The 19078-nt window shown below is 33.5% G+C and overlaps 1 protein-coding gene across 2 annotated transcripts; it reads right to left on the bottom strand.

The window, feature by feature from the left end:
- Positions 1-13135: 13135 nt before the first annotated feature.
- Positions 13136-15717, bottom strand: LOC120157426 (PRA1 family protein A1-like). 2 transcript variants are annotated; one of them, XM_039168549.1, is made up of 8 exons: positions 15397-15717; positions 15153-15193; positions 15002-15080; positions 14754-14840; positions 14579-14667; positions 14403-14474; positions 14203-14324; positions 13136-13448 (listed from the first exon to the last, which is right to left on the bottom strand). In XM_039168549.1, the coding sequence occupies exons 1-7, from the start codon at positions 15552-15554 to the stop codon at positions 14221-14223; spliced, it is 630 nt and encodes a 209-aa protein (XP_039024480.1). In that variant the 5' UTR covers positions 15555-15717; the 3' UTR covers positions 13136-13448; positions 14203-14220. The 2 variants fall into 2 exon arrangements, with proteins under 2 accessions (XP_039024480.1, XP_039024479.1); XM_039168548.1 differs by lacking the exon at positions 13136-13448 and adding an exon at positions 13768-13909.
- Between the last annotated feature and the right edge of the window lie 3361 nt (positions 15718-19078).

Genomic DNA, 19078 nt, shown 5'->3' with positions numbered 1-19078 from the left:
TGTATCTAGAAAAGCAAGAAGGAAACCAAGATATCACCACCTTTACTGTAACAATAGAACCATCACCATTCTATATAGGGATCTTTCTAGGCAATCAAACACAAGCCTTCACCTCCACACAAACTTTAGCATACTCAAGTCATTCCTTGGTTGCAGTGATCGAATCCATATACAAAGGCTTTCCTAAATCACTCGAGACATAGCTCAACCCTTTCTTAGAATACAATTCCAAAGGCACATTGAATAAGTGCACATAGACAGGCATCTTCGCCAAATTGAATTCAAGCCATCCCAGATTAGGCTCTCACTTCCTCAGAACAAGTTGTTTATGTTGAATGTGTCATGGGCCATTCTCCAGGACCCAATTCCTTGCAGTACCATTCGCAAACGAAAATACATATAAGTTTAAACCTGCAAGACTAACCTTCACCATCAAATTTTCTCCAAATCAGATCCACTAACTTCTACATGGAGTCGAAGTTCAGAGTTGCACCAATGAATTGTCCCACCAATGGGTGCTTCCATTCTGAAACATCCTCATTAAACACAACTTTTGGAGGAATCACCTTCAACAATCCTTCGCTGCAATTTTGGGGGGGGGGGGAATCTAGGGCTTGCTCCTCAGTGCCCGAAAACAAACTTTTCCAATCGACAGTAGCCATCACCACTCCACTCAATCCATCCCGAAACCCTAATCAAAGTGGAATGCGTTAATCTAAACGGAAAAAAAAATCCCCAACTCGAAACCCAAAATGATAGGCCTGCTATCAAGAGAAAACGGTTATCTATTGATATTTTTTAATAACATTTTACATAAAATATTATTTTTCACCTACAATAATAAACTTATTATTATTCTAATTCAACATTTTTATTATAAAATTTAACGTAAATGAGTAATACATAAAATCAATGTAATATTAACACAAATTTTATTTTTCTAAACTTAAACTAAATATATTCACCAAACATTCGATTCATTCGATTCTAATAAATCATGCATTATAAAAATATTGAGGAGATGAACTGATTTTATTCCTCAATGATTTGATAAATATTAGTTTTGTTAATTAATTAACAAACATTATTGGACCGACAATTTTGACATTCTCTTTGCCATAGAGTAATAAAATAATTAACAAGTTGATTAATATTTAATCTAATATTGTTGTGGATGATTAATATCGAATCATATATTAGTACATGCAATATTTTAGTTTCTGAATCAATCAAATGAAGCTGCTTTCGTTTGAAAGATTGAGACTCCATCGTATATATTACAAGGATTATGACAAAAATATGTTGCTGTCTGTTATTTACAAAGGATGATTGTATGAAATAATTAAAACAAATTTTGAATTTATAAAAAATTGGACTAAAATGATTTTTTTATATATAGATCAATAGATGTCAACCATGTCCCTTGTTAATAAAATTGTTATGAAATTAGAATATTTAGAAGTCTGAAGATTTATTTAGAATGAGTGTCATAGTTTAGGATGAACTTAGAATGTTAAAAAATACATGAACCACCTTAGAATGAGGATTATAATTTTAAGGTGAAATTAACATATTTTAAAAAAATTGAGTATCATTTTAAAATAAAAATCATAATTTCAGTGCAATAAACTCTTACATATTACATGTAGGTAAAAATGAGTTAAATTAAAATTATTCTCAATTATTATGAAAAAAATAATTGTCATAATCGCCCTTCAAATTATTGCTTCTTCCAAAGCATGTCAAGTTTAAAGGATAACTTTTAATTATAGATAAAGAAATTTAATATGAACACTAAGTTGACATTTTTCTTAAACAGAATGAAATAATACCCACATACTTAATTTCCATATCTTATACAAAATGATGATAGATGGACAATGGCCACCTACCATAATTTTAGTCTAACTTTAATTATTAAATTATTGTAATTTGTTTTTATATAAGTGAAGTTAAATTAGCTACCATCACATTGCAATATTCTTTACCTTTTCCCTCATATTTTATTGCAATTAGTTCATCTTCAATTTCACTCTCAATATTATAAAAAAATTCATCCAAAGTTGTAAGCTAAATTTATTAATTTTGACATGAAAATATATTCATTTTATTATTTATATTTAAAATTTATGATTTCCGTTGTAAAGTTCAAACAAATTTGAGTTGTATTCGTCGTTGTCATTGCATCTAACATCTTTTAATACTTTTTTTGTCTATGTTGTTAGATCACAGAAAGGAAAGAGAAAATAACTTCAGTGACCGAAAATGCCTTATAATATACGATTTTAACCAACTTTTTTTGGATTTGCGAAAATGACCAACAAATTCGCAACGTGAACTCCAATTTCGCAACATAGGTTCCAAAATCGCAACGCGAATAGGTAAATCGCAACGATAATATGTAAATCGCAACGCGAATATGTAAATCGCAACGCGAATTTGTAAATCACAACACAGAAGTCAAATTCGCAACACAGAAGTCAAATTCGCAAAGCGCGTTTATTTTCGCAACGCGATTTTATTTTCGAATTCGAAACACAATATTAATTTCGTAACACAAATGTAAACAGTATAATCACAAATCATAACATAAAACTCTAAATCACAACTCAGTCTCATTTCCATCTCTCACTCTCTACGGCGACATCCATCCCCATCTCTGGCAAAATCCGTCCACATATCCGGCGACCCCCCTCTATCTCCATCTCTTAGAGCCACCCTCATAACCATTCACAGCCACAAATAGAAAATCAACCACCGAATGTTAGTTTTTTTAATTATTTTTATTTTGAAAATTTTGTATTATTATTAGATTTTTCATATTTAAATTGATGATAAATTTACTGGTAATTTCAATAATAAATTAACCATTTCACTTAGATTGCTTAGTAAATTCATTCGGTTTTTGTCTTTATTTTGTCTTTAACCCTGTGAAGTTAGTATTTGTCTTTGTTTTGTCTTTTGGTTGAAGTAATGCAATTCATTCAAGTTTCAATTTGCAGAAGAATAGTTTTTGAAACTTAAATTCGCAATACGAAAATGAAAATCGCAACGTTGCGAAAATGAAATTTGCGTTGCGATTTTCATTTCGCGTTACGATTTTTATTTTCGCGTTGCGATTTTAAGTTTCAGAAACTACTCTTCTTCTGCAAATTGAAACTTAAATGAATTGCATTACTTCAACCAAAAAACAAAGACAAATACTAACTTCACAATGTTGCGAATTTAAATTTCAAGAATAAACTACTACTCTTTATGTTGTCCTTGAACCTGCACTAAACCTATATGTTGTCCTTTTAAATGTTTATATAAGTGCTTACTTCTGGAATGTTATCTGATGCATTTTGATCACTATGATAGAATAATGACTTGGGTGAATACCGTGCTAGTTTGAAACATATTTGGCTTTGTTTTCACTGTTTAATATCATGTCTGTTTATAGTGTATAATTTGTAGTTTTTGGTATATCTAACTTGGTATGTTTATTGTTTTTGTTAGAAATTTTTTTCGGCTTCATTGACTCTAAGGAATAAATTAAGCCTAGCCACTACAATTGCGTCGACACTTACACATGTACAAAGAAAATTGTTTGAGGATACTTGCTTCGGGCCATGGCTGAAAGTACAACATCCAGGTGGAGATGCTATGTTGACCCATTTGTTTCTTCAGACCATGACTAACGATCTACCCGAGAGGATACAACGTAGTGATGAAGAGATATGGTTTCATTTTCCACCAGCGTATACTTGTTTTGGGCGGGAGAAGTTTTGCTTAATCACTGGTCTACGCTTCGGACACGATGAAGTAGGTTGGTACACTAGTCATATCGCATGCCCATCATGGTTATCTCGGGTTTTTCCTGAGCTGACAAAGGCGAAGCCTAGTTTACACGTCAACGACTTGAAAAGATTACTTCTTAAAGATGGTTTTACTTGGATGGATGACCTCAATGTTATCCGAGTATACCTTTTATTACTTTTGCATGCCGGATTTTTAGGCAAAGAGGCCAGACAACCTATTTCTGAAGACCTAATATTATTGGTAGAGGACCTAAATGCATGGAATGTGTTTTCGTGGGGTTTATATCTATGGAAAGCTACCTAGAAAAAGTTGTCGTCTGCCTTTGAGGACCGAAAAAGTTTGCGTGGCCATGGTTCCAAATACACTTTGGCAGGATTTATTTGAGCCTTTAAGGTAAGAATTTCTATATAATGTTTCCAAAATTATAATTAATTATTTAACAATTACTAATGTGTGTGTATTATATTGTTTGTAGATTTGGATATTTGAGGCTTTTCCTAACATGCAGACATATGCAATCAAAAATTCAAATGATATTCCTAGGGCTATTTCCTGTATGAGGATCCGACTGTTGGATTGGGAAGAGTTACTACCATATACGACGATAAATGATGTAAGTTAACACAAATACTACCATATATAAACAACTTATTACTAGTAGACGTTTAACTTTGTTTGAGCTTTTATATTGTTAGGAGGCCAACTATCCATTACAGAGGCTGGGCTTGCCACTGATTGGTGGCAAGCTAGTAAGTGTTTTTTTGATGGCACGAATGATGAGCAACCCCCACTTCGAGAGCCATCACCTGATTGAGTCGATTCTACAGCTCGACACCCAGAGCCATCACCTCCACAACGAGAGCCATCACCTATTCCATCACATCATCGAGTCTCTTTTCCACCATCACCTCATGATAGGCGACCGACAAAGATGCCACGATATTTATCTCCCTGTTCTCCACCTCCACGGGATGAGTTAGGGGAGTTACGTGACGAGGTCAATGCTTTGCGTGAGGAGGTCGGTACTTTACATGACGACAATGGTGCATGGCGTGATGAGGTACGATCTTTACGTGGTGAGGTAGAGGTTTTACGTGATGACAATGGTGCTTTACGTGGTGAGATATCTACTTTACGTGGTGAGGTAGCCGCTCTACGTGAGATTGTTGCATTGTTGCATAATGAGGTTTATACTCTACGCAATGAGATAAGTTTGTTTAATACTATACTAAAAATGAAAATAACCTTTTTTTCAGCATTATTTATTTGTTTATTTACTGATTTATGTATTAATTTATTTTTAGCGGCCCGATAAGGTAGATGCTTTATGTCGAGTTTTTCTTTCACGACGGGGTTCACGTATCAGACTTCGTGCACGTGTCATTACGTCTCCGTTCACCCCAATAGTGCCAAGACTCCGTAAGAAAAAGCCCGATTCACCTGTCATCGTTCAAGAGGCCTCTCCTATCGTTCAAGAGGCCACTATCATCCTTCAAGAGGCCTCTCCCACCGTTCAAGAGGCCCCTGTCATCGTTCAAGAGGTCCCTCCCACCGTTCAAGAGCCCGATTCACATGGCATAATATGTCGACATATTGATAAACCCCTCACGTGCCCGACATGATGGATGAGAGTTGGCTTTCGTATGAGTTACCGGTCAGTACCATTCCAGTATCTGAAGTGGATAGGAGAACACTATCGGACACAATTATAGATAATACCCTTTGGGCTAAGACCACAGTTTATTTTTATCTACATGGGCGGAGCCAGGGGTGTTACGCTGACATATGCAAACTCGACGATGATATGCATTTGTTTCTTGATCGATCTTGGTGGGGTGTGTTATTAGGGGTTGAAGAAAATGGCTATTTCGAATGGGGGGTAAGTCTTATATTCTTCTTATATTGCATTTTGATTAATTTTTTTAAATTTATTTATTAAATTTACTAATATATGTATTTTTTTTTATAAAACAACATATTGATGCATGGGTGTCACGTCTTCTGATAATAAGGAAATTGAAGAAAATAAAAAATATGCGATAGACTATTATGCCTTCGTCTTTTCACGTAGCTCACTTGAAGGATCAGAGATACGCTTCATACGTATTGCGTAATGGAAAAGCTAAACTTTATCCTGCGTGGTGGGAGGTCGATAAGGTTAAATTTATCTTTGAATATTTTAAAGGTGTTCATAAATTTTATTTGATGTGCGCAATTGAATTATTATTTATGATTGCAGGTGTTTATCCCTGTTATGGAACGTCGTCATTGGCTTCTCGTCGAGCTTCAGCTCCCATCCCTGAAGACAATTATATTTGACAGCATGTTGAATTACATATCATTGTCTGATTTGAGAGATATTATTTGTAAGGGATGGAGCGCTCATTTGGCTAAATACTTGGATGCGATTGATTATTGGACTAAATCTGGAAACAATAAGTCAAAAAAGTTCAAAGCTACAATGATCAGAGACGAGACAGCGCCACAATAAATGGAGGGAGCCAGAGGGGATTGTGGTCCTCTTATATGCATGTGCTTGGAACATTTGACGACAGGAATTCTACCTCCCACAGATAGAGATAGAGGTGCAGTAGGGTTATGGTTTCGGCATTTTATGGCTAGAGCAATATATGCGAGACGTTGCCTACCTGCATCCGCCTGCTAAAAGTGTGCATAAACAATGGTAAGTTTGAGCAAGTGTTGTTAACATATATACTCTTTGTTGGTTTAAAAATGTTTGGTTAAGTACCTATAATTCAATAATTTACTGTTTGTTGGGTTTAGATGTGTAGAAAGTGTTGTTTGAGCAAATGTTTGGTTTCTGCAGGTTAATCCTGATCCTGAAGTGAGCTGCGTGAAATTGATGTATTTGTGCATAAACAACTAGTTGTCTGGGGTTAAATGTGTTGTTGATTTGTTTTTTTTAGATGTGTAAATAAGAACTTTTTTTGCTTGTTTAATTGATTTGTAAAAGTTGATTTGTTGTTTAAAAAAATTTCAATATGCATTATGTTGAAGGCAAAAAAGACCTGTTGAAAGTACACTTTCGCAATAATCGCAACACGAAAATCGCAACGCGAATTTGATTTTCGCGTTGCGAATTCAAGAAAAACACCTTCAAAAAGATAACAGACAACAATCTGATAAGTGTAAATAAGAATTGTTTTTTTGTTTAATTTCACTTTGCATTATTTTGAAAGCAAAAAAGACCAGAAGGTACACTATCGCAACGCGAAAATCAAATTCTCGTTGCGATTTTGACTTTCGCGTTGTAAATTTGACTTTCGTGTTGCGAATTTGTCTTTCGCAACAATCGCAACGCGAAAATCGCAACACAAATTTGATTTTCACGTTGCGAATTCAAGGAAAACACCTTCAAAAAGATAACAAACAATAATCTGATAAGTGTAAATAAAAATTGTTTTTTCTATTTAATTGATTTGTTTTTTAATTTCACTTTGCATTATGTTGAAGGAAAAAAAGACCAGAAGGTACACTTTCGCGTTGCAATTTTGACTTTCGCGTTGCGATTTTGACTTTCTTGTTGTGAATTTGATTTTTGCGTTGCGAAAGTATACCTTCTAGTCATTTTTGCCTTCAACATAATGCAGAGTGAAATTAAACAACAAATCAATTAAACACCTTCGCGAATTTGACTTTCGCGTTGCGAATTCAAGGAAAACACCTTCAAAAAGATAACAGACAACAATCTGATAAGTGATAACAACTGAACAGATCATAGCAATGTTCAAACTCAAGTTACTAATGAATGTCTAGCTGAAAATGTATGCATTCACACATAAAATACACATAATACAACGTTTGCATTTAAAAATCACCTAAGTTAATAAGTCCCAAAAGGTGAAGTCGGTTGTGATTGGGATTTTGATTTTGATTGCGATTTTGATTTCCTTTTGTATGACACCATTTGAGCTTTGGATTTTGATGAGGATACATATTTTGCTAGAGGAAAAGATGATTGTGATGGCACTGGTGATCCACAGGTCAACCTTGTATGATCACTTTCCTTGCACCGACTATATGTTGATATCATCTTCTCTTCACCCTTAGACGGTATACGATCGTGATTTTTTGGTCAGCCAGGTAGCCTGTTGTCCATGACTAGTGGCAAAGCTGTTTGTAAGTCATCTGGTATGTCCCACTTAGAAGGATGTGGAAGAGGGTAGACAATCTCGACATAAGTCTGTCGATATACTTCTGTAATGTAGCAATCCATAGTGTATGCGCTTGAATCATCTTGGTTTAGATGAAGAGCAACTTTTATAACATGGCCACACGGATAACCAGATGTTTGCCATTTCATACAACTACACGTCTTTGCATTTAGATCGACAAGCCCATTTAAATTATTATCCAATACTTCAAACAAAGTGTTTGAACATGGTTTAACTCTCCATGACGTTGAATTCACAACACGTTTCATTATCTTTTTTTCAGTCCATGGTGTAACACGACGTTCCAATGTTCCTGTAAATTTAAATAAATAATACTTAGTAAAATATTTAAATTAAATATGATAAGTTACGAATTTAAAGAAATAATACCTGGATGGTTTCTTTTCTTGTAGTACCACTGTTGAATAGAGGCTTGAAAAAACTCCATTAACATAGTAATGGGTAATTTTCGGGAATGACGACTTAGAGCGTTGATTGATTTTGCACTATTAGACGTCATGAAACCATACCTTGCTCCAAGTTGATGTACTCTTGACCATCTTTCAAACCCGACATCTTCTAGTGTTTGAGCATATTGAGGTAAAACACGTCTTAAACAATTTATATGCTTATTAAAATACACTTCCCGATAAGCTTTTACAGCCTTCCAGTATGTCCATTTATGATTTTTTATACCAACAGACCTTGATTTTAGATTTATATACAAATGAACACCACAAAGTCCATGAAAAGTATATAGGAAACACCTTCTAACAACGTTGTCAATTGAGTTTGCCCTATCGGATATGATTGTCAGATTGCTAATAGAACCTATGCAATCCCTAAGATGCCCCATAAACCAAGTCCATGAATCAGAGGTTTCAAATTTGCCAACCCCGTAAGCTATTGGCAGTAACCCATTGTTACCATCCATGGCTACTGCTAATAAGTTTACTCCAAGGTATCGACCTTTCAAATGTGCTCCGTCAACTATAATAACTGGGCACATGCAAGTAATAAACGAACGAATCTAAAAAATAATATACACAAGAAATATAATCATTTAAATGTGAAATGCATGTAACTAACAAAAATGAGTCAACAAAATTATATTGATTTACTAACCGCAACACCAATGGCGATAAACAGCAACTCAAAGCGTCCATCTCTATCTGTTTTGATATGAGTTACTGTTGAAAACTTTTTTGATATTTCGATATAACAAATTAAGTTAAATGAATTTTAAGATTTTAAAAATGATGTTACAATTTTATATTCGATTCAATTAACCGAATATCAAATTATTACTCCAAGTTTTTTAAGATCAATTTTAAACCTTACTAAATGTGTAAAATTGTGATTTGTACTTAAACTATTTTTAAAACAATTTTCACAAAGTATTTTGAACCAAAATCAAAGCCTAAATTCAATTATTTGAGGTGATGCACCGATGCATCAACCATGCATCGATGCATTAGTGAATTAATTGAAACATCGAATGCATTCCATGCACCGATGCATTCTCCATGCATCGATGCACTCTGAATATTTTCAAAACATCGAATGCATTTGATGCATCGATGCACAAGCCATGCATCGATGCACGCAGGCTATTTTCAAACATCGAATGCATTTCACGTATCGATGCACACTTGGTGCACCGATGCATCAAGTGTTCCAACGGTCAAAATATTTGAATTTTACACTGATGCACCGATGCATCCTCCATCATGCATCGATGCATGAGACGCTCCACCCATAAAATTAATTGTTTTCACACAATAACGGCTCTATTGACTCCACTAATTATCACCAACGTTCAGAAGTGATTCAAGGTGTATTTAAACAAGTTCTGAAGCCCTTGATCAACAAGAAATTATATAGAAACAAGAGAGAAAGCATCAAACACCAAGTTTGTGCAAATCAAGCCAATTTTCCTTTCAATATTCATTTTGCTTTCAAGAACACCATTTGTGCTCATTTGTAATTATCTTTGAGTGTTCTTTTCTTGTTCTAGAATTGTGCAAACATCTTACCTTGTGAGGTTTTTCTTGTAAGTTTGCAAATTTGTAATCTTCTCTTTGGGAAAAAGAGTGTTCTCAAGAGTTGGGGTATACTCTTGAGGGATTTTGTAAGGTTATCTCTTTGGCCTCAAAAGAAAGAACAAATTAGTGAATTTGTTAGAAAATCCTTAGTGTGGATAGCTAAGGTAGTGGACGTAGACTTTGTTTGATAAAGTCGAACCACTGTAAATCGCTGTGCAATTACTTTCAATTTTCTGCAAAAGCTTCCACAAAATTTTTAATTGCCAATTCACCCCCCTCTTGGCCGATTCCGTCGATCGATTAACTCAACAGTTACCGACCTAGGATTTTTCAGCTTTAAATTGTGACAATAAGCCGGTAGTTGGGCAAACGATGCTTCTGGCGACCCCCTCAACAATTCCAAGGCATAACATTTGGCTCTCCAAGCTTGAGAATATGAGATACTAATATTGAACCGAGCATTCATGTCAGTCATAATTTCATGTCTCCGATATACCCTGTCATTCAAAAACATTAACTCAGCCATAAAACCACCCAACACCTTTTTGTTTGCCTGTCTATGGTGAGGAAAAACTTGGGTTCTTGAACATATTATTTATCAATAAAAGTCCTAACTTGAAATATTTCGCAATCTTTTATCCTCTTTGCAATCATACGCCACGTACAGTTTTTGTCAATCATACACTTTGTTTCTAAATGATCTTTGCTTGATTTGTTAACTTTTAGTTGATAGTCATCTTCCACACATTTCGTATACAAAGCTATCTTCAATTCTTCCTTTGTATCAAAACAATCATCTTTCTTGATAAGAATAACTTTTGTGTAACAATCAACTGTTATCTTTACCGACTCTTCTTCTGGTGTCTGAAGTAATTCTGGCATATTCCAGCTATACTCCCGTGGCATTTTCTTCTTTTTCTTTTCTCCGGGGACTTCTTCTTCTTTTTCTTATTCAGGGTTATATGAATTACAGAATGGATGTTTAACATATTCATTCACAGTCGTAACTTCCTCCTCATTATCATCAACAACATCTTCGGAGGCAGCGATTGTTTCATCATCAAAATTCGGGTATTGACCAATATCAAAATCATTACACGCATGGTCTGTTTCTTCTTCTGAAACATCATCAAAATCAGAGTATTGACCAAGATCAAAGTCCGAGTATTGACCAAGATAAAATTTTGAATACTGACTAGTACTCACAATTTTTTCTGTTGGCTCATCATCGTCTAACTGGTCAATACGAAAACCGGAATTTGGGTAGAACCATTAAATTTTGAGGTTGATAACAACATTGTACATTGTGAGCACCATAAACTGGGGTTGAAGCACTTAGTTGATTACTACCCGCTAGTGACCCAACTTCACTACTTCTAGATTCAACAACATACAATGTAACATCATATTACGAAACACTAATGTAAGCAATGAATCGTTCAACATCTTCATTGTCGGTTAACAAATAAACTTTACCTTTTCTCTGATAAGATAGCCTAAATCCACTTAGAGGCTCTAAATTCAATTTCTTTGCAACACGTAACATAAGAGTTTCATAAGTTAACTTTTTTAATGACAGTTTTAGTTGAAGATTCATGGGTAAAGACATATATTGTAAAACACCATGAACATTCTCTCATGACCCTCCAAAACACAAATCTATCCAAACATGATCAACATTAGGTGATTTCATTCTACAAATCACTAACTTCGAGAAAAACATACCTTTATTAAGTTGATAGTTGATAATTTGAGAGAGAATCATTGAAAAATTATATAGAAATAAAATTATGTAAAAAAAAATTAGAGATGGGGAAGGATGTCGTTGGATATTGGAACAGATGTCGCTGGAGAGAGTGATAGATGGAGATGGAATGAGTTGCGATTTAGGGATTTAGGTTATGAGTTGTTGCTGCTGCGTAGTTTATATACCCAAAAAATTTGTGTTGCGAAAATAAAAGTTGTTGCGAAATTAAAATTCGTGTTGCGAATTCGAAAATCGAGTTGCGAAATCAAAATTCGTGTTGCGATTTAGAAAATCTTGTTGCGAAAAGGAAACTTGTGTTATGAAAAATAAATTTGCGTTGCAAATTTGAAATTCCGTGTTGCGAATTTGACTTCTGTGTTACGATTTACAAATTCGCGTTACGATTTACATATTCGCGTTGCGAATTTAGAAAATCGCATTGCGAATTTGAAAAATCGCGTTGCAATTTTTGGAACCTGTGTTGCGAAATTGGAGTTCGCGTTGCGAATTTGTTGGTCATTTTCGCAAATCCAAAAAAAATTGATTAAAATCATATATTATAATGCATTTTCGGTCACTGAAATTATTTTCTCGAAAGGAAATTACTGGTTTTGTATCAGCCGATGGCTTGTATTAGTTTGCACCCGTCCGGTGTTCAAGTCAATAAAATGTTTTTTTTTCAATTTTGTTTTATAGTTACGGTATAATATACTTATTCTAAATTGATATGCCAGTTACTTATTATTGTTATAATATCATTACTTTTTTGTTATAGTGACAACATGATTAACTACGAGTAAATTTACATATCAATATAATGCTTAACGTTATGTAAATAAATTTTCACACCACTCTAATGACAACTAATGGTATTATCAATTTCTATCATAAAAGACCAAATAATGTCGAACTGAAGTAGGAATATTGAATTCTAAATTCCAGCATACTAGAGGGATTGAAACAACAATTAGACATACTTTTTGTTGTGCTATTTTATTTTTTAATAATTTAATTTCAAATTAAAAATTAATTAAATTAAGCCATTGAATGTAATTAATATTAATTTATTATATTTATACGACTATTCTCAGCTTTAAACTACTAGAAGTAACTAAGAATCAAGTACAGCTAAAAGAAATATCAGCAGTTACAACGGAATCCGAACTGTGTTTTTCCCTTCGTTGAAGGAGGCTACCGGTAAAATTCCTCCGTGGTCTCTCCGAAAAGGAATGAAAACAGATTTACAGAGGCAAAGAGAGGTCCTGACAATTTACAACTTCTCTGTTTACGAAAAGATCAGCACCCTTCTTCACCTTGATCCAGCTAAAGAAATTATTCCGAAAAAAAACATAGACAGCAGCCTGAAACCGAATATCGGCAATCAGGGTCGTAAAATGAACTCCACAACAAGTACTGATGTTTAAGCCATACCACTCACGTACCAGAAGCAGAATACAAATGAATAAAAGAAGTGCTGTAGAAGATAGAAGTTATAAGAGAAGAAATGCATCAGGTTCAGAAATGATAGTGACAACAAATTTTGGGACAAGTAGTTCTCCCAAGTTTTACTACTACAATGATTCAAGAGAGTGGTTAAACTTAGAAGGGCCTGGTCAGTTGACTAGACCCGGTGTAAACCAGGGGGATAAACATGAATCTAGTCCATAAAAATTGTTTTACCTAATCCAAGACCACCTTGTGATATTATATTAGAGAAGTAACTGTTTTCCTTGTTGCATATGACATAAAAAAAAATACCAAGTATTATTGTCATGTAGGACCCCAACGGCCGTGACAACCAAAATATTCAGGAACTGCTAAAGATAACTCATTTGTATCTCTATTCAATTCAATGTTTTCCTCATTTTTTACCATGGGACAGGAATGGGAGTTGCTAGAGCCATATTTTCTTCAAGGAAGCGACCAAATGTATCAGCAATAGCTAAAGACAAATCATTTGAGTAACCCTACTCCAATAATCAAGAAAGCACTTACCAACTAGTATTTAACCCTAGAATAATAAGTTCCATTTCAATAGCAGAATTACTACTCCGATGGAAATCAAGCACTAAATGATACTTAAAGAGAATCAGCAACAAGTAGAGCATTATTTAGAGAAGGTGTCATAACATCAGGCATGTCTGGACAAGAGAACACAAATAAATGAGACAACATAAGAGAAAATCTTAATGCACCATATGCATATCATGTTAGCGAACTAAAATGTCTATTTTAATGGAATATACGAGTAGCATGTAACATGAACATAAACAATGTTCCATAATCATTAAAAGAGGTGAACATGAACAACAGGTTAAAAGCTGAAAGTATAGAAGTAAAACCAGAGTAACAGCACTAAACTCTTAATCAAATGAAACCCTAGATAAACAAAAAATGAAACCAAATCAACATAAAAAATTGGATGCAAACTCACATGATATAGACTGTGAGCTCATAGCTCACTGTAATTGCGCCAAACTGCACGAAACTCCTCATGGAAAGTGTTAAGACGAGCCTTCAGGTTCGGTGTTCTAAAACTTGCATGAAGAAGAATGGCTGAAAAGAGAAAGAGTTTTAGATTTAACGACAAGCTTATGGTGGGAGATGAGGAAGAAAGACACGAGGGTGACTTACCGAGAAGTGCAACGGCAAGTGCCCATAGCACAGTCAAGAGACCACAGGATACATACCAGAGGATGAAACTTACTGTAACAAGAATGGTAAAATAAGTCGTCTTATACTCCATTCATCTGCAAATTAATTAACTCTGCTGTAATAAGTACAAGAACATTTCTCAAACATATTGATACCAGAAGAAAATATGATGACAAAAACCCAACGAGGCCGACCACATATGTGAACTATTCTTTTAGTTGATGGACGTCCACGAATAACAGACCTAGCAATAATGGAAAAGTTAATACCTAAGAACCAAAATCAAGAATATATACTCTGCAGACATTGTCAGAAGTAAATAAAACTTACGTAAGGGGAGGCCTCATCTTAGCTGCTAAATGTGGATAGAATTGCCTCACAGTTCTAGTCACCTTCTCACTAAAAGTACCAGCAAAACTATATGACAAACAATTATTAGCAACTATAAATGTGAAAACTAAATCTAAGCATAGCAAACTTCAATACTAGAGCATTAGAGTTCATCCATCCATTCAAAGGTAACATTCAAAACAACAACCGCAGTTACTTGAAATTCAGATACTTGTAACGTAGATTACCTATCGTTCAGAAAAGCTATGCTTAACACTGTTAAAATCGCAGCTAAAATGGAAACCGGCCTCCTCAAGAATCCCAAACCTGCAAAATCAAAGAAATTAGAAGGAAAAAGAAAATGTATCTAGTAAAATAAATTCGAGCCTGTGTACTTACCAACAACGAGAACAATCAGAATGAAATAATTGGTTCGATAACTGCAAGATAGAAAAGCAGAAAAATCAAGTGAGAAACTGAAAAAAAATAGCATTTGATCTACGATTCGCAGAACACACTCAAGATCAAAAATCAAAGAATTTTCTTGTTTTTGGAACAATTTCATTTGTTTTCTCGGTGACTAAACAGTACCGATCAATATTCAACCTGACTCAAATTCTAAGAAAAAAAAGAGAAAAATTACTAGTAGAGATTGCATTTAAAACGGCTGTGCCATTTGGCCGATGATCGAGGGACGGTGAACCGGGAGAAGAATTCGGAGAGAGGTCGTGGCGGTGATGACCAGTCAACTTCACGAAATGCATCGATCAGATCCTCGGCGGTTACTTTTCCCCAATCCATTGAATCTGATAATGTTTGATTCTGTTTATTTCAGTCGATGTAAAGCAATAATTTTGAAATGAAAATGGTACCGAAATGGAATTTAGCATGCAAGTGATATCGAGGTTGATGAAGTGAAGTGTTCTTGTTGGGAGCCTATTGATTGTTTTGGATTCCTAGTGAAAATTGTCCGGAACCAAGAAGTTTCGGAGCACAAATATATGCGGGTTGGGGAAGGGGAGTTCTCCCGTGAGGCGCGTAAAAAAGTAAACTAAGGTTAATTAAGGGTACGACCCATTAGACAGATGACTATGGTCTCACGAGAGACGTCTAAAGGTAAGATTCAAAACAGTTTTCAAAAAAATAAAATCTGAAAAATATTTTATAGAAATATAAATTATTTTTTAAAAAATATTTTTTAATATTTAAATAGTACATTATCTGAAAACAATTTTTAAAATATGTTTTTAATAAATAAGTTATACATATTAGATATATTTTATTATTTATTATTTATTATTTTTAAAGGTTTATTTTTTATATATAATTATATTTTATAAAAATATGTACTTTAGATAATATAAATAATTGATTAAAAATATATTATAAAAGTTTATGAAACCTAAGAATGTTTAATTGATAGTACACTAAATTAAAACAACAATAGTACATAACATGTAATAATAATAATAGTGTCAAAATATATAATTAAAGGGTTTATCACATTAAAACAACAATAATATCCAACCGTAATAATACATAGTCTAATTCATAATTAGTGCCACAACACATCAAATCAATAATACAAATATTAAAGTCTATATTTAGTACTACAACACATTAGAACTAAAACATTGTCTAAGCCATAAATAATAGTACATCATATTAAATTTCACATCTTAACTTTAGGTAAACTTTTGAAATCAAATTTTCCTATGCTTTATTTTTTTAGCCAAGAAAGCTTTGGCCTCAAGCTCATTCTTGGCTAGAAAATCGAAGACCTCATAAAGAAAGTTGTCACCAAATTAATCTTTCTCCATTTACATAACTTCTTCGTAAAGATATGATGTTTTATCATCGGTAAATTTTTTGAGTGCTTCAGCAATTTCACCAAGTTTCTCACCTACAAATTGAATATAATGATCCTCGACGTTTTCTTGAACATTCTTCATTTTACGTTTTGATGAACCATATGAAGATACATTTGTTTTTTCCTCATCTACATGTTGAGTGTCGAAATTTAACGACATTGATCCTTCATTAATATCATCCAAGTCTATATTGGCAAAAGTTTTAGCAAAAGCTCTTGACTAACAACAAGAGTCATCTCGTCATAAGAATCAATTTTTTTTTCAAAAATTGATCATATTTCAAGTGTGCCTGTTAAATATTATACACAATTAGAATAGAAAGTAAAATTTAACTTTCAAGTAAAAATTAGTATATAGAAATTATCGTCACTATAGCGTCATATGTCACTCCGTCAAAGGTTATCATTTTCATGTTGTCGTCCCATCCTAATCCACTTTTTTCACGAATTGTACATATTGTTTTCCATGTATTTTTTACAGTCCTCAAATGATTTTCTATTTGTTTAGCGTCACATTGGACTTCAAATTTTTTGAAAATAGATGTTGCAACTCACTTTATAGAAACTGATTTAAAGGTATTAGATGGTTTATTACCTTTTTGCACCTCCTCTGCAAGTATTTTGAGGAAATGACGTTTCATTGGTTTTGTCCACCTAAATTTTTTTATGTGCTCATTGCTAATAATCATATAAATAAAAAGCAATTAGACAATGAAACACAAAATTTTAAAACTTACAATAATAATGATTAATTTCAAACATAACTGGAAACATAACATTAACAATTTCATAGTCCAACAAACTTAAAACATAACATTTATAATACCAACAATCTAAAAATAAAAATGTCAACGTCCATAAAATTAAATTTCAATGTTATACGAACTTAAATCAGTAGCAAGTTCAATATCCAACAAACTAAAAACAACAATATCTATCATACGTAACATACAAATACTAAAAACATTCAACAAAATTACATATTTCTAATTATATAATAACTCCACATAGCTTCTGCAATTTCATCTCTTTTAGTAGCCCATTATCTAGCTTCTTCTCTCTCTTCTCGTTGTGTAAGCATTGATGTTATCGAATAAGGCTCAGGTTCCTCATACAATCTTTCATTAATTATATCATTAGGATCAACTCCCATTATATGGTTATGAATAATAGTACAAGCCAATACTATGTCTATTTGTGTTTGAAAATCCCAAAATGGTTCAACATCTAACACACGAAAATGTTTCTTTAAAATTTCAAACATTCGCTCAACAATTGTTCGTAATGATAAATGACGAAGATTAAAAAGTTCCTTTGCATTTTCTGGACGATGATTACTGAACTCTTTTAAATGATATCGAACACCACGATATGTAGAGATAATTCCATTTCGGATACCATATCCAACATCAGCAAGATAATATTTGTAACACCCCCAACCCGTATCAGATCCAGATCCGAGTCCGAGATGTCACATTGACTTTTCAAACTTTGACTCTTAAAGAAAATCATGAAAATTTTAAACTTTCATTAAAATAAAAGATGTTAATCCACACAAGTTGGACCAAAATAAACAAAATTAATCAGAGCATTAGCATTTCACAATTTTTTTACATGCCAACACACTATATACAACCAAATATCTACACTTAACTACAATTCTGATCTGATCTGTGAAAAGGAGAGTCTGACCTGTCTTGCTCCTCTTCACTTCTCCTCTCGCTTTTCAGAACCTACATGTGAAACACTCACACGCTAAGTCGATGACTTAGTGAGTCAAATAAACATATAATGTAAACTATAACTTGTAATCATGCATAATAATTACTAATATTATATCATACCACTCATATCCTTATTTATGTAACAAATACATTACATACATACATACATATATATATATATATATATATATATATATATATATATATATATATATATATATATCATTATCATTCATATCTTTTATTCTCTATTCATATAATCTCTCATGTTCATATCATATATCTTAACAGGTACTCATTTATATCATATAACATATACAATCAAGCAACTATATCATCATATTCATTTTTATCACTATCATAGATTCCTTTTATCATATGATCTTATAATTACCATTTATACAATCATATATCACACATAACATTTCACAAGGAAACAAACACATTATCATATCAAGTTCATTTATATTATCTCTTTATTAGCCATGTATACATGTGAGAACTAAATATATGCGAGTACATAGAGGTTGTGCACTATGCTATCACCACAACTCGTATAATTCCCTCAAGGGGCACTGAATATTTGTCCCGAAGGACCACTATGTCCCGAAGGACCACTGATTGTTTTGAAGGACCACTGTTTGTCCCGAAGGACCACTGATAATCCCTCGACTCTTGGCATGCCAACTATACCCCTAGCTCTCATATCACATAACATGGGCATTATCTTT

The sequence above is a fragment of the Hibiscus syriacus genome, unplaced genomic scaffold (genome assembly GCF_006381635.1).
Source record: "Hibiscus syriacus cultivar Baekdansim isolate YM2019G1 unplaced genomic scaffold, ASM638163v2 tig00111263_pilon, whole genome shotgun sequence".
Classification (NCBI taxonomy): Eukaryota; Viridiplantae; Streptophyta; class Magnoliopsida; order Malvales; family Malvaceae; genus Hibiscus; species Hibiscus syriacus.
The sequence above is the reverse complement of the archived record's forward strand: the minus strand, read 5'-3'. Positions and strand labels throughout refer to the sequence as shown.

Bases quoted from the DNA above. Each gene is read 5' to 3' on its own strand.
- LOC120157426 (XM_039168549.1), bottom strand. From the start codon at position 15,554: ATGGATTGGGGAAAAGTAACCGCCGAGGATCTGATCGATGCATTTCGT. The intron at 14,841-15,001 runs GTAATCTACGTT...TTTGTCATATAG, and splicing joins ATAGCTTTTCTGAACGATAG to TTTTGCTGGTACTTTTAGTG. The intron at 14,325-14,402 runs GTAAGTCACCCT...TTCTCTTTTCAG, and splicing joins ACTTGCCGTTGCACTTCTCG to CCATTCTTCTTCATGCAAGT.